Source organism: Anomaloglossus baeobatrachus, chromosome 1 (assembly GCF_048569485.1).
Source record: "Anomaloglossus baeobatrachus isolate aAnoBae1 chromosome 1, aAnoBae1.hap1, whole genome shotgun sequence".
Lineage (NCBI taxonomy): Eukaryota > Metazoa > Chordata > Amphibia > Anura > Aromobatidae > Anomaloglossus > Anomaloglossus baeobatrachus.
The window spans coordinates 968,834,667-968,851,924 of NC_134353.1; the positions used below are offsets into that span (position 1 = coordinate 968,834,667).

At 44.7% G+C, this 17,258-nt stretch overlaps 1 protein-coding gene across 1 annotated transcript in view; it reads left to right on the plus strand.

Annotated features, from left to right (window-relative positions):
* The window catches only part of LOC142264476 (uncharacterized), a 157,848-nt gene extending 140,590 nt beyond the window's left edge, over nt 1-17,258 (plus strand). The window contains exon 17 of the mRNA XM_075332252.1: nt 16,087-17,258. Within this exon, the coding sequence (XP_075188367.1) occupies nt 16,087-17,258 (1,172 nt within the window). The remainder of the gene's footprint in view (nt 1-16,086) is intronic.

Below are 17,258 nucleotides of genomic sequence, written 5' to 3' on the forward strand. Positions count from 1 at the left end.
TGTCCCTTTACTGGAAGTTTCACTATAGACTTATTATTGCTATTGGTAACAGCAGTACATTTTAAGGTGGCCGTGTCAGTGTAAATCTAACCTGTGGTTTACGGATCTGGATCCATAGCAACAATCAGGCTTTTAGCCTCAATACATCCACAAAGTTATATTGCAGACATACTACTGCCACCAGTATAAGCACCCTTTAGCCTGATTACATCCATGCAGGACACTCTAGTCTACTGAATCACCCCACACGACTTTTCCAAGGTCTATACCTCCCAGCAGGACTAGATTTCATGCTGGAGCATATTTGTTTATGACGACTGGTGATTCTTCTTCTTCTTTTTTTTCCTCTTAATTACGGATCTTTGCTCGACATGGTCAGATTGTCCGACCTGATGAAGGCCTAGGGCCGAAACATCCTGGCGGATTTTCTACTCATGTACAGCACAACATTTTTTCCAATAAAGAAAAAACAGATTAAAACTACTTGAATTTTGTATCTTCCTTATTCTGGGAAACAGCACAGTGTGCCGGAACTCTCTTCTTTTTGAACATTATATTTATTTTTTCCAGAGCACCTGCCTAAGGTGATGCTAGGTCTTATCTCTATTTGGAGCATACATACTGGCCCTGGTGGCCAGTGGGGAACATACAATACTGGCCCTGGTGGCCAGTGGGGAGCATACATACTGGCCCTGGTGGCCAGTGGGGAGCATACATACTGGCCCTGGTGGCCAGTGGGGAGCATACAATACTGGCCCTGGTGGCCAGTGGGGAGCATACAATACTGGCCCTGGTGGCCAGTGGGGAGCATACAATACTGGCCCTGGTGGCCAGTGGGGAGCATACAATACTGGACCTGGTGGCCACTGGGGAGCATACAATACTGGACCTGGTGGCCACTGGGGAGCATACAATACTGGACCTGGTGGCCACTGGGGAGCATACAATACTGGACCTGGTGGCCACTGGGGAGCATACAATACTGGACCTGGTGGCCACTGGGGAGCATACAATACTGGCCCTGGTGGCCAGTGGGGAGCATACAATACTGGCCCTGGTGGCCAGTGGGGAGCATACAATACTGGCCCTGGTGGCCAGTGGGGAGCATACAATACTGGCCCTGGTGGCCAGTGGGGAGCATACAATACTGGCCCTGGTGGCCAGTGGGGAGCATACAATACTGGCCCTGGTGGCCAGTGGGGAGCATACAATACTGGCCCTGGTGGCCAGTGGGGAGCATACAATACTGGCCCTGGTGGCCAGTGGGGAGCATACAATACTGGCCCTGGTGGCCAGTGGAGAGCATACATACTGGACCTGGTGGCCAGTGGGGAGCATACATACTGGCTCTGGTGGCCAGTGGAGAGCATACATACTGGCCCTGGTGGCCAGTGGGAAGCATACATACTGGCCCTGGTGGCCAGTGGAGAGCATACATACTGGCCCTGGTGGCCAGTGGGGAGCATACAATACTGGCCCTGGTGGCCAGTGGGGAGCATACAATACTGGCCCTGGTGGCCAGTGGGGAGCATACAATACTGGCCCTGGTGGCCAGTGGGGAGCATACAATACTGGCCCTGGTGGCCAGTGGGGAGCATACAATACTGGCCCTGGTGGCCAGTGGGGAGCATACAATACTGGCCCTGGTGGCCAGTGGGGAGCATACAATACTGGCCCTGGTGGCCAGTGGGGAGCATACAATATTGGCCCTGGTGGCCAGTGGGGGGGGCATACAATATTGGCCCTGGTGGCCAGTGGGGGGGCATACAATACTGGCACTGGTGGCCAGTGGGGGGGCATACAATACTGGCCCTGGTGGCCAGTGGGGGGCATACAATACTGGCCCTGGTGGCCAGTGGGGGGCATACATACTGGCCCTGGGGGCGCTGAGGGCACAGGCAGGCAGCACTGTAGCAGCAGAGCCTGAGGGCTCCTCTGGCTGCCTTCTCTAAGTCCCCTGTGTGTCTGCTTCTTCTATTGCAGGCACAAGGGGACCTGATAAGACACAAGTGCTGCTCTCCAGCTCCCACCTGCTGCACTCACACTGCTCCACCCTCCTGCACTCATTCTGCACTGTCCTCCTGCACTCACACTGCTCCCTCCTGCACTCACACTGCTCCTCCCTCCTGCACTCATTCTGCACTGTTCTCCTGCACTCACACTGCTCCCTCCTGCACTCACACTGCTCCCTCCTGCACTCACACTGCTCCTCCCTCCTGCACTCATTCTGCACTGTCCTCCTGCACTCACACTGCTCCCTCCTGCACTCACACTGCTCCCTCCTGCACTCACACTGCTCCTCCCTCCTGCACTCACACTGCTCCTCCCTCCTGCACTCATTCTGCACTGTCCTCCTGCACTCATTCTGCACTGTCCTCCTGCACTCACCCTGCACTGTCCTCCTGCACTCAGTGCTCCTCCCTCCTGCACTCACTCTGCACTGTCCTCCTGCACTCACTCTGCACTGTCCTCCTGCACTCACACTGCTCCTCCCTCCTGCACTCACACTGCTCCTCCCTCCTGCACTCATTCTGCACTGTCCTCCTGCACTCACCCTGCACTGTCCTCCTGCACTCACAGTGCTCCTCCCTCCTGCACTCATTCTGCACTGTCCTCCTGCACTCACCCTGCACTGTCCTCCTGCACTCACAGTGCTCCTCCCTCCTGCACTCATTCTGCACTGTCCTCCTGCACTCACCCTGCACTGTCCTCCTGCACTCACAGTGCTCCTCCCTCCTGCACTCACTCTGCACTCTCCCTGCTGCTACTGGTGCACTTACCTCAGTTTGCAAAACAGACATTTTTGAAGTGGCCGCTGTGGAGATGAGCCAGTCACATGAGGATCCTGGGTAGAAGGGGCAGGCAGAGGGGGCGTGGCCAGCATCAACAGCAGCAGGAGGGGACAAGGAAGGCATCCGAGTGTGTGTCCAGCATTCAGAGGGGGCGTGGTAGACAGCAAAAGGGGGCGTGGTTAGCAGCATAAACGCCATGGAAGGCATCCAGAGACTGTGAACAGCATCCAGAGGGGCATAACTGGCCGGCAGAGTGGGGGGCGTGGCAGCTGCTTATCACTGCACTGCGGGCTACATAGCTCCAGGCAGTGAGAGCGGGGCTGAGACATAGATCAGGCAACGCCTCCAACTCTCAGCAAGATGGGCGGGGCTGGTCACAGACAGTAAGCGGGCCGCCCCTTGCCCAGGTCTGGTGTAGATGGAGGCCTCAGTCAGCCTGAGGTATTATGCAAACCAGAGAAATTATACAAGGTGTAGAATAAATTTGTAACTGGTAACTCCCAGCAGACTGATGTGACGCTGCCCCATATCCCACAGCAGAGAGCTGGTGACACTAGATGTCTAGGCGGACATCTCTGGAGCAGAACAAGTTAAGGATATGATGGTTCCCGATGCTTTCTCTGCTATTATTCTGTTTCTCCCAAAAGGTGACTTGACCATATGATTGGTCAGATTGGTCATTGGTCACAACTTGTCTCCAGTCTTAGAAGACGGATAAGTAACAGTCACAAAAACCAAGGTGAAGTAGTAAAGTAGGAAAAGGAGGCTCTGCGTGTGGTGGCAGCATACAGCATGAGCATGATGAAAAAACTACTACATTAGCTCAATATGTCTAATTGTATAATAGAAGCCAGGAGGCAGGGATGGGGGGAACCCCAACGTCCGTTTCGCTAAAGCAGCTTTTTCCAAGGAGTAGCGTGATGGAGGATCTGCCTGAGTCCTTATATGGTGGGATTACATGTGTGTTAACTTTACAATTAATTGCGTTATGTAAGGCGCGTGTGCGGATCACCAAGGGCAGAGAAAGACCAAATGCTGCTGTGGAGCTTGGACGCATCACCATGGCTCACACACACGGCACAACCACAGGGCAACTCCGTCCCTTGGCTGTCAGCAGGTCAGTGTACGTGCACTATCAGATATCTAGAGCTTAGGTTGTACTGTATGGTGTAAGGAGCATAAAGAACAAAGGAAAACAAAAAGATATCGAACATAACACAAAAGGAGACATCGGACAAGAGGATTTGTAAAGCTCAGGTATGATAACAAGGGACTATATATACTACATTAGATCCATAAACAGTTTATCATAAACATATTTCAAATCCACAGAGCCAGATATAAAATTGCTGTCTTGATGTGGAGGTCGGGAGAAGGGACATCGAGCTTATACATGACTATATGGTCCATTAACAACAATCTCCAAAAAATCAGCAGGAAGGTGACAAAATAGCTAAAAATCAGTGAGGAAAAACAGGAACACATCAATGAAGGTTAAAAAGTACATTATGAATAATGACCGTGAACTGGTGAGATAAAGCTACAATCATTGCAATCAAGGATCGAAAAAGCATGTGGGGAAAGAGTTTAAGGGTGAACATCAGAGAAGGGAGTGTAACTCACCGTTTCATTAAGTCCAAGTGGAACAATGGTGTTTAAAGGTATAAGCCACTTTGATTCTCGCCGAGAGAGTTTTATGCAAATTCCCACCTCTGATTCCACCCTGTACAGAATCAATTCCTCGAATCTGGAGACGCTAAGGCTGCTTTCACACATCAGTTTTTTGCCGTCAAGCACAATCCGGCTAAAAAACTAATGCGAAGGATCCGTCGAAATACGGATCCATCGCATCAGTTTTTTCCATGCGCTCCTTCCATTTTTTTATGGATCCGTTGTGATACTGAGCATGCTCAGTTCAAAAAACCGGATCCATCGTTGGATTCCGTTATATGCCGGATGACGACGGATCCGGTGCCCACTGGCTTCCATTATACCACATGCCGGACGGCGCCGGATCCGGCATGGTCCAGTTTTTTGCCGGAGTCAAAAAACGTTGCATGCTGTGTCCTTTCCGGCAGCCAGATGAAGAAATTTTACCGGATCCGGCTGACGCCGCATGCAATGCAAGGCCATCCAGCACAATCCGGCGCTATTACAAGTCAATGGGAAATAAAACTGATCCGGCGCCGGATCCGTTTTATCCGCATTTCGCCGGATTGTGCCTGACGGCAAAAAAATGATGTGTGAAAGCAGCCTTAGGATTACACTTATGGTAGGCCCTAAAGTGGCGGGGCAGAGTTTTGAGCAGTGTAACATCCTCCACCAAACCTGTAGCTGATATATCACGGACGAACGCGAAGCTCTCGGGACGTGAGGCCCATGTAGATCAGGAAGCACAGACACGTGCAGTAGTAAATCATGTGTGTGGTACCACAAGAAATGTGCTGGTCAATGGAGAATGTTCTACTGCGATCTAAAGAGGAAAAGGTGGTACTGCGCGTGATGTTAGTACAGGTCAAACAATGACTGCAAGTAAAACAACCTCGAAGGGGCCCCTTGTACCAAATATGAATCCGAGAAGGGATGGAATGACTCCTGAGAAGAAGATCCCCGAGGTTTTTTGCCCACCTAGCGGTCATCAGTGGCGTCCTGGGCAAAGTCTCCGCTAATATAGGTGGGCAAAGTCTCCGCTAATATAGGGTCAGTAGAAAGAATAGACCAGCGTTTGCCCAGGATGCCGCTGATAGAGTCCCACTCATGATTGAATGTGCCAATAAAACAAACTTGTTTGTCATGGCCAGTCCGACGCAGGGTATATTTGAGAAGATGGCCGAAAGAGGAGGGGCCGGCACCGGAGAATGAAGATGCCCATATAGCCCAACTCCACTGCAGCAACCGTTTAGGTGAGTATTATAAAGTGATTTTTACGTTCTACACAGCGGCCTGGGTTCTTATATACAGCATGTTAGATTGCTGTGTATAAGAGCTCACCAGTGGTGGTCGCAGCTTATTGGTCCCAAAACTGGTGACAGGTTCCGTGTTGTAGATGTGGCTCAGGCGTGGGGGATTTCCTTCACATCTCTTGGTCCTGCCCGGTATTACAATCTTTCTGGACTAAAGTGAAGCGTATTAGCAGGTTGGTTACAGGCATTGTATATGAATTGGGTCCTGATCTCTTCCCCCTGCGGCTCTGTGAGACCTTGATTGTCTCCTATAAGCGTTCTAAGAAGTCGGTATTCCGCTGTGTTGAATGAAAGCCTGTCCTCCCCGTCTGTCCCTCAGGATTTCTAAGGTCAATGACTTGATGTATATGGAGGACCTGACTGCTTCTCTCTACAATAGATATGAGACTTTTTATAAACCTTGGTTCTGTTGGGTGGAGTTCGAGCACGCTAGTGAATATGGTGGTGGCCCCTTGCAGGATTGAGCGGTTGGCCAGTATGGTTTGGTTCTTGGTTCATCCCCTTTTCCTTCTCTAGCACATACACCTCTTTCTCTTTGTCTCATCCATTCTTGTGATGAACTACTCTTCGTTCTTTTCTTTTTTGTCCTTATGCTGAAAATTGGACGAAAGAAAAAAATTCAATGTGGATTCTTGTTCATCTTACGGTCTTTTCTCGAGTTTCTTGGACTTTGATTTAAACTTTTTACTTTTGTGTGTGTGTGTGTGTGTGTGTGTGTGTGTGTGGACTGTTGTATGATGCCTTTGTTATTATCCATGGTTTCACTTTGCCTATGTGAAATATGTGGTTTTATCCATATACTAACTTAGATATTGTTTCGTGTCTAAATAAAATCTTCAGTTTGGACAGATTGTGACATTGCGGAGATTGGAGGTGACAGCCGCTACTGATAAGATTCTTTATGGAGGGGAGGGAGGAGCTAGAGGCAGAGGGAGGAGCTAGAAGCAAGCTCCACCCTCCCATCTACATGGAAGTCTTCTCATTGAGCAAGGAGGCACTGACTGTGCCCCATGTAATTGACGGACACTCACCTGCAATTCACGTGATGCAATGTGATCCATTAGACCAGGCCATCTTATATTGCTCATGATATAGTTTCATACTCCCTTGGCCATTGCAAGGCCTTTAAGTGATGCACAGGGGGAGCACGGGCACCTCAACCATCCAGCATTCACTTTTTAGTAATTTGTGTTACTGTCGTTTTGTTCCCTTGGAGCATGGTGCAGACTGCGTAAAAAAAGTTTACTTTTCAGACACACTAATATAGTTGACATACGTTTTGCCATTTTTCCTGTTTCCAACATGAAGAAGACTTGTCACTTGCTCTAAAAAATTGAGCTAAATACCTTTTTAAAATGCCCTGTGCTGAGTCTTCTGCTGTCACTACTTCGTTACTCTATTGCAAAATTATTCAGATTTGTTCCTTCTGGAGCGCAGCATGTGAATCTCTACATTGCTGTCCAACTGGGCTTTCTTCAGAGTCTTCTCTGGGCTGGGGACATTCGCTTTCACTCCTCCCAGATGCTGCCAATCACAGTTCATCTCATATAGCATTCTCAGAGGTTGACAAGCTGTGATTGGAAGCTTCTGGAAAGGTGGAATGAAAGCACACGACCCCAGAGAACCGGAGACTGCCCAGGTGGACGTCAAAGCAGAGATTTCACATACTGCACTCCAGGAGGAATAAATATAAATATCTGTAATGGACTGCACAGTGCCAAATAGATAAGAGCGGTGGAATCGGCAGAGCTCAGAAATTTTTACAAAGATTTTCTTGAACAATGGTCCTGTATTTGGCTTACTCCATCTTCCGATCAATTTTAACCATCTTCCCTGTCCCTGCTGAAAAGCAGGCCCAAACCATGATGCTGCCACCACCACCAAGCCAGGGAAGGAGTCTTGCGAGGATAATTTGCATATTCCCAGTGCCTTCTGGGATAAGTGAAGAGTCACCGCGAGCTCAAGGAGAACCGGGTTTTGGCCGTTACAGCCGGAAGGAAGACTTCTGAATTTTAGCCTGTCTTCTTCATTGTGAGCGTGAGTGAGCAAAGTGTGAGCAAAAGTAAGTGTGAGTAGAATTGTTTGTATTTACACCAAATTATTGGCCTAATCACAATAGTGCTAACTCTAGAAACCAGAAAAACCAATGAAATAACCAGAGTAAATAGCAAGAATAAAATCAAATAATTTTATTGAAAACATTATTTTTAAAAAAAAATTTTTAAAAAACATTATATGAATATATAGAACAATACAGGGGATGTCTGCCAAAAAACAACCAATCCAATCACTGCTTCACTTTGCGTATGTGTGTAACACAGATGAACCACTGATATTCACTTATAAATGTGCAAAAAAAGGGGAATTAAATAACATTCTCCACGCAAGAAAATCTCCCATAATGTATTGCACTATCCCAGAGAAGATTATTGCACAGCCCCAGGAAACATGAACAACAGTTGTTTAAATAACCTCAGAATGACAATAGATAAATTAATATTGCACTCTCCCATCAATACAGCAAAAATTCACAAACCAGTGCATATTATAGAGCTTATTTCAGATGTAACTTCCTTATGGACAGAAATTATAAGGATTATAGTTCACTTGCCCACATAAACAAAGATAAGAATGCCCAAAAGGGATATATAAATAAGAGGGTAGTGATGACACAATTCATAAAGAGATAATCCTGTCCAAAGAAAAAGAAGTACTAAGTAGAAAAATACATAGAAAAAATACCAGCCAAAGAAAAATGCAGAAGGGAGAGCAGGATACACAAGCAGTCAATATAGAACAGATGCCTGACTAACATATGTCATACTGGAAGCGGATGGAAAGGACAAATACCCTGACGGCCGTTTCGCCTAGGTCTTCTTCTCACGAAGAAGCCCTAGGCGAAACGGCCGTCAGTGTATTTGTCCTTTCCATCCGCTTCCAGTATGACATATGTTAGTCAGGCATCTGTTCTATATTGACTGCTTGTGTATCCTGCTCTCCCTTCTGCATTTTTCTTTGGCTGGTATTTTTTCTATGTATTTTTCTACTTAGTACTTCTTTTTCTTTGGACAGGATTATCTCTTTATGAATTGTGTCATCACTACCCTCTTATTTATATATCCCTTTTGGGCATTCTTATCTTTGTTTATGTGGGCAAGTGAACTATAATCCTTATAATTTCTGTCCATAAGGAAGTTACATCTGAAATAAGCTCTATAATATGCACTGGTTTGTGAATTTTTGCTGTATTGATGGGAGAGTGCAATATTAATTTATCTATTGTCATTCTGAGGTTATTTAAACAACTGTTGTTCATGTTTCCTGGGGCTGTGCAATAATCTTCTCTGGGATAGTGCAATACATTATGGGAGATTTTCTTGCGTGGAGAATGTTATTTAATTCACCTTTTTTTGCACATTTATAAGTGAATATCAGTGATTCATCTGTGTTACACACATACGCAAAGTGAAGCAGTGATTGGATTGGTTGTTTTTTTGGCAGACATCCCCTGTATTGTTTGTATTTAGTTGTTTAATTACTTAACATTTGTTTAGTGCTATCCCCATTAGAAAATGTGCTCCACTATTGCTAATGCGATCCAGTGTACATCTTGTCTCATGTATGCAGTCCTTGAAAAGCCGTTCGAGGGTGCATACTGCTGTTGGAGGGTGCATACTGCTGTTGGAGGGTGCATACTGTTGTTGGAGGGTGCATACTGTTGTTGGAGGGTGCATACTGTTCGAGATGTGCGCAAGTTGCACGTTTGGAAGCCCAGATACTGGATCTAAATGAGCAGCTGGCAACTCTGCGATGCATTAGCAATATGGAAAGGAGTGTGCTGCTCACTGAGCAGCAGCTTGCTGGGTCAGATGTGGGGGAGGATCGTAGTAGGGAGCGGCACGACGGTGAAGTAGGTAGCTGGGTGACAGTTAGAAAGGGGGGTAAAGGGAAAAGTGCTAGGAAGGCTAGTCCTGAACTGACACACCCCAATAGGTTTGCAAACTTGGCAGATGAGGGGGATGTCATTACAGGGGTAGCATTGCTGCAGCAAGGCATGACCTCTGAATGCCAGAGGAGTGTCTGCTCCAGTAAGGGGGAGAATAGGAGTGCAGGGCAGGCAAGACAGGTACTGGTAGTGGGGGACTCAATTATTAGGGGGACAGATAGGGCAATCTGTCACAAAGACAGGGATCGCCGAACAGTGTGTTGTCTTCCTGGCGCTCGAGTTCGGCACATCGCTGATCGGGTTGACAGATTACTGGGAGGGGCTGGGGAGGACCCAGCGGTCATTGTACACATTGGCACAAATGACAGTTAGAGGTAGGTGGAAGGTCCTTAAAGATGATTTCAGGGAATTAGGTTGTAAGCTTAAAGCATGGACCTCAAAGGTGGTATTTTCGGAAATACTACCTGTGCCACGAGCCACACCAGAGAGGCAAAGAGAGATCAGGGAGGTTAACAGGTGGCTCAGGAATTGGTGTAGGAAAGAGGGTTTTGGGTTCCTGGAGAATTGGGCCGACTTTTCAGTTGGCTAAAGATTCTATGCTAGGGATGGGCTGCATCTTAATGGGGAGGGTGCAGCTCTGCTGGGGCAGAAAATGGCTAGAAGGTTGGAGGAGTGTTTAAACTAGGAATGGGGGGCGAGGGTATTCACTTTATAGAAGGGGAATGTAGTGCAGATAGTGACCAGGGCACAAGTAATGAAATTGGGGGTGGTACGGGGGGAAGGGTTAGGACAGTTAATACAGTAAGCAGGAATACATGTACAGAGTCATACGTAACGTGCATGTACACTAATGCCCGAAGCCTCACAAATAAGGTGGAGGAATTAGAATTAATATTGTTGGAAGAAAATGATGCTATAGTGGGGATATCAGAGACATGGCTGGATGAGAGCTATGACTGGGCTGTTAATTTACAGGGTTATAGCCTATTCAGGAATGACCGTACAAATAAGCGAGGGGGAGGTGTGTGTCTATATGTAAAATCATCCTTAAAACCCATCCTGCGTGACAACATATGTGAGGGTACTGAGAATGTAGAGTCCCTATGGGTGGAGATAAGGGGGGGGGAGAATGAATAATAAAATACTGATAGGGGTGTGTTATAAGACGCCGAATATTATGGAAGAGGTAGAGAATCTCCTCATAAAGCAAATTGATAAAGGAGCGAGTCTCGGAGAGGTAATTATTATGGGGGACTTTAACTATCCTGATATAAATTGGGGAACAGAAACTTGCAGTTCCAGCAAAGGAAATAGATTTTTGATAACAATGAAAGATAATTAACTTTCACAAATGGTCCAGGACCCCACAAGAGGGGGAGCACTACTAGACCTTGTACTAACCAATAGGCCAGACCGCATATCAAATATACAAGTTGGGGGTTACTTGGGGAATAGTGATCACAAAATAATAAGTTTTCATGTATTCTTTAGTAAGATGTCTAGTAGAGGGGCTACAAGGACACTAAACTTCAGGAAAGCAAATTTTAAACGGTTGAGAGATGATCTTAGTGCAATAAACTGGGATGATGTACTAAGTAATAAAAGTACACAAAGCAAATGGGAGACTTTTATGAGCATCCTGAATAGGGCTTGTGCAGAAAATATACCCTATGGGAACAAATATGCTAGAAATAGGAGGAAACCCCTATGGCTAAATAGAGTTGTAAGGGAAGCAATAAAAGAAAAACAGAAAGCCTTAAAAGAATTAAAGAGGGTAGGTAGTGATGAGGTATTATATAATTATAGAAAATTAAATAAAATATGTAAAAAGCAAATTAAGTTAGCTAAGTTTGAGACAGAGAGACTCATTGCGAGAGAAAGTAAAAATAATCCTAAAATATTCTTTAACTACATAAACAGTAAAAAACTGAAAAGCGATAGTGTTGGCCCCCTTAAAAATAGTCTTGGTGAAATGGTGGAAGGGGATGAGGGTAAAGCCAACCTGCTGAATGACTTTTTTTCTACGGTTTTTATACAAGAAAATGCCATGGCAGATGACATGACCAGTGATGCCATAAATTCACCCTTGAATATTACCTGCTTATCCCAGCAGGAAGTACGCCGCCGCCTCGAAATCACTAAGGGTGACAAATCTCCGGGCCCGGATGGCATACACCCCAGAGTACTACAGGAATTGAGTTCTGTGATAGATAGACCATTATTTTTAATCTTCTCAGATTCCTTAATAACAGGGTCGGTACCGCAGGACTGGCGCATAGCAAATGTGGTGCCAATATTCAAAAAGGGGACAAAAACTGAGCCGGGAAATTATAGGCCGGTAAGTTTAACCTCTACGGTTGGTAAAATCCTTGAGGGTTTCTTGAGAGATGCTATACTGGAGTATCTCAAGAAAAATAACCTTATGACAGAGTATCAACATGGGTTTATGAGGGATCGATCCTGTCAAACTGATCAGCTTCTATGAAGAGGTAAGTTCAAGCCTGGAGCAGGGAAATGCAGTGGATGTTGTGTATATGGACTTTTCAAAAGCTTTTGATACGGTGCCACACAAAAAGTTGGTACATAAAATGAGAATAATGGGGATAGGGGAAAATATGTGTAACTGGGTTAAAAACTGGCTCAGTGATAGGAAACAAAGGGTGGTTATTAATGGTACGTACTCGGACTGGGTCTCAGTTCATAGTGGGGTACCACAGGGGTCAGTATTGGGCCCGCTTCTTTTCAACATATTTATAAATGACCTTGTTGGGGGCATGCGGAGTAGAATTTCAATATTTGCAGATGATACTAAACTCTGCAGGGTAATCAATACAGAGGAGGATAATTTTATATTACAGGGAGATTTATGTAAATTGGAGGATTGGGCTGAGAAGTGGCAATTGAAGTTTAATGTAGATAAATGTAAGGTCATGCACTTGGGTAGAGGAAATAACATTTATGATTATGTACTTAATTGTAGAACACTGGGTAAAACAGACATAGAAAAAGACTTGGGGGGATGGGGGGATGGTAAACTTCACTTTAGTGGCCAGTGTCAGGCAGCTGCTGCCAGGGCTAATAAAATAATGGGATGTATTAAAAGAGGTAGAAGTGTTCATGAAAAAAATATAGTTCTACCTCTGTACAAGTCACTAGTGCGACCGCACTTATATACTGTGTACAATTCTGGTCACCGATATATAAGAAGGACATAGCTGAACTGGAGAGGGTGCAGAGAAGGCCACCAAGATTATTAGAGGAATGGGGGGGCTGCAATACCAAGACAGGAAAAACGAAGGCTTAGGGGGATCTAATCACAATGTATAAATATATGAGGGGACAGTACAGAGACCTTTCCAAAGATCTTTTTACACCTAGGCCTGCGACTGGAACACGGGGGCATCCGCTACGTCTTGAGGAAAGAAGGTTTAATTATAACCACAGACGAGGATTCTTTACTGTACGAGCAGTGAGACTATGGAACTCTCTGCCGCATGATGTTGTAATGAGGGATTCACTACTAACATTTAAGCAGAGCCTGGACGCCTTTCCTGAAAAATGTAATATTACCAGTTATGTATATTAGATTTTATGACAGGGTATTGATCCAGGGAACTAGTCTGATTGCCGGATGTGGACGAAGGAAGGAAATTTTTACCCCATTGGAACTTGTTTGCCACATTGGGGGTTTTTTGCCTTCCTCTGGATCAACATGTTAGGCTACGGGTTGAACTAGATGGACTTAGAGTCTCCCTTCAACCTTAAAAACTATGATACTATGTTTGACAGTGGGGATGGTGTGTTCAGGGTGATGAGCTGTGTTGCATTTACGCCAAACATATCGTTTTTCATTGTGCCCAAAAAGTTTGATTTTGGTTTCATCTGAGCAGAGCACCTTCTTCCACATGTTTGGTGTCTCCAGGTGGCTTGTGGCAAACTTTACACAACACTTTTTATGGATATCTTTGAGAAATGGCTTTCTTTTTGCCACTCTTCCATAAAGGCCAGATTTGTGCAGTGTACGACTGATTGTTGTGCTATGGACAGACTCTCCCACCTCAGCTGTAGATCTCTGCAGATCATCCAGAGTGATCATGGGCCTCTTGGCTGCATCTGATCAGTCTTCTCCTTGTGTGAGATGATAGTTTGGATGGACGGCCGGGTCTTGGTAGATTTGCAGTGGTATGATGCTCCTTCCATTTCAATATGATCGATTGCACAGGGCTTCTTGGGATGTTTAAAGTTTTGGAAATCTTTTTGTAACCAAATCCAGCTTTAAACGTCTCCACAACAGTATCATGTACCTGACTGTTGTGTTCCTTGGTCTTCATGATGCTCTCTGTACTTTACACAGAACCCTGAGACTATCACAGAGCAGGGGCATTTATACGAAGACTTGATTACACACAGGGGCTTATATTTATCATCATCAGTCATTTAGGACAACATTGGATCATTTAGAGATCCTCAATGAACTTCTGAAGTGAGTTTACTGCACTGAACGTAAAGGAGATGAATAATATTGCACGCCCCAATTTTCAGTTTATTATTTTTTACAACAGTTTAAGATCAGCAATACATTTTGTTCAACTTCACAATTGTGTCCCACTTGTTGTTGATTCTTCACCATAATATTAAAATTTGTATTTTTATGTTTGAAGCCTGAAATGTGGGAAAAGGTTGAAAAATTCAAGGGGGGCGAATACTTTCGCAAGGCACTGTGATATATGTGTGACAGGTCCTCATTAAAGGAAGCCTGTAATTAGTACTTACCCCTTTATGTACCTTCAGTGGTATTTCAGACTCCTTCTAAAGTTTCCTATCATGCCCTTGACTTGAGACTCAAGCTCAGCACTATTGATAGGCGAAATTGGATCTGACTCCCCTCTCCTTGTGTCTGATGTGGTTGTGCAGCTGTGCTCTGCTAAGTAATCCCAAGAAAAGGCAAAAGTTGTAAGTGCAAATGTGAACACAGATAGCGGCACTTGCTCCAAAGGATAAAACATTCACTTTATTGAATACTTCTTAAAACACATCTCCCCATGAAGATAACAGCAGAGGGGTAGAGGGAGACGGTAATGAGTGTAGGAGGTCAGACGATGGCCATTTTACGCCGGTGTGCTCTTGAATTCAGACAAGTGGAAGTGCACACCGGCTCTAAACAGCCGTCGTCTGCCTGTCATGGGATGTGAGGGGATAATAGGGGACTAGGGTTCCTAGATTGGCCCTCAGGCTAGGAGGCTCCAGCTGTCCCTAATCCCAGAGATACTTCTAAAGGTAAAGATGTCTGGGCCACCTTCCTTGCTTTGCTCCTGACAAGCCATTTGTTTGATTTGTTGATTTAATACCCCCAATCCCCCACCCCAGGGAAGGACTGGAATAGGAGTGGTTGAACCTACAGATATATACAAACAGGGAAACCAAAATCTCTATCACACAGCTAGCAGACACAGAGATATAAGACAATACATGATAAGGAGGAAATAAAGAGCTTAAAGTGAATAACCAGATGACAAGAGAATTTCCACAGCACACGAAGCAGCATGCAATAAATCACCATCAACTGGAACACAACTGCACATAGACTGGTTTAGCAAAAGCAATTGTCGGCATGGGAAGACAGGCTTCGCCATCTTAAAAAGGCGGGGAGTAACTGTGATAGGTCTCCCACAACTTGTGATTCAAACGGTAAGCAGCAGACTAGCAGAGATTAACTCCTGCAAGCCTTATCACTAATGAGTATACAGCTGGTTGATGCCCGAGCCTGTCTGTGCAACTCGGAAGCACTAGAGAAGGCATGGAGTGTAAGATTCTGCAGTGTGAACAGTGTCAGATACCTCCATGACACTCAGTACGTTTAGAGTCAAACACCACATGATACTACCGTCTGCACACGTCACCTTCTACCTTTCCCCCTCAATTGTTGTCTCCATAAGAAGATTCATTTTAATAAGTTTGCAATAAAGTTAATGTTTTACCTTTCAAGCGAGTGCTGCTGTCTGTCTTCACCTGTGTGACTAGTCAGTCTCATTTGCATACGGTACTGAAATACACTTTTCTACACTAAGGCATGATGGGAGGCTTGCTACCAAAGTGAAATGTCACTGATGTACATTAAAGAGGTGAATCCTGATAATAGGTTCCCTTTAAGAACTGTATTTGTTGTCTAATCTATGCCACCCCTGACTTGTGCCAATGTCACCAGTTTATAAGTATTATTCACTTTACCCTTCATTGTGTTAATGTTATTACATGTAGTTGTCTTCCTTATTACAGGTACTGTCACTGACAGGTGTCTTCATTGTGAGCTCCAGAAAATAAATGTAGAAATCCCTTTTGTATTGTAGAAAAAAAATCACATTCAAGCTATCTTTCACCCTTTTAGGAAATCCTTGTGAGAATAACGTTTTTTCACTAAATTGTAAAACCGAAGATATCAGGAAGCCCTTTAATGGAGAAAACCTCATTACCCTTCATTTACATCCTGGACTTTACGGTACTTCACTATCATATAATCCCCATAATCACGAGGAACCCTCTCCTGAACAATCTCCGATTGTTACTACAATTCCAGGTGACAAAGTGGAAACACAAAAATCAGCCTGTGTTTTACATGAGGAAATTCACACAGTAGAAAAGTCATTTTCACGTTTACTATGTGGGAAGTCCTTCACAGATAATGGGTGTCTTATTAAACATCAGATAATTCATACAGGAAAGAAGCCGTATTCATGTTCAGAATGTGGGAAATGTTTTAAAAGGAAATCACATCTTGATTCACATATAAGAACTCACACAGGAGAGAAAACGTTTTCATGTTTACAATGTGGAAGGTGCTTTGCAGGGAAAGCTAATCCTCATAAACATCAGAGAGCTCACACAGGAGAGAAGCCATGTTCATGTTCACTTTGTGGGAAGACCTTCAGAGATAAAGTGACTCTTATTACACATCAGAGAATCCATACAGGTGAGAAGCCGTATCCCTGTTCTGAATGTGAGAAAAGTTTTAAAAATAAATCACATCTTATTACACATCAAAAAATTCACATAGGGGAGAAACTGTTTTCATGTTCACTCTGTGAGAAAACTTTTACTGAAAAATTAGGTCTTGTGAGACACGAGAGACGACACACAGGAGAGAAGCCGTATTCATGTTCAGAATGTGGGAAATCTCTTATGAATAAATCAAGTCTTGTTATACATGAGAAAGTTCATACTGGAGAGAGGCCATATTCATGTTCAGAATGTGGGAAATGTTTTATAAATAAAGCAAATCTTGTTGCACATGAGAAAATTCACACAGGAGAGAGGCAGTATTCATGTTCAGAATGTGGAAATTCTTTTATACATAAATCAAGTCTTGTTATACATGAGAAAATCCATACTGGAGAGAAGCTATATTCATGTTCAGAATGTGGGAAATGTTTTATAAAGAAATCAAGACTTGTTGTACATGAGAGAATTCACACTGGAGAGAAGCCGTATTCATGTTCACTGTGTGGGAAATGTTTTGTACAAAAATATAATCTTGTTAGACATGAGAAAAGCCATAGATGA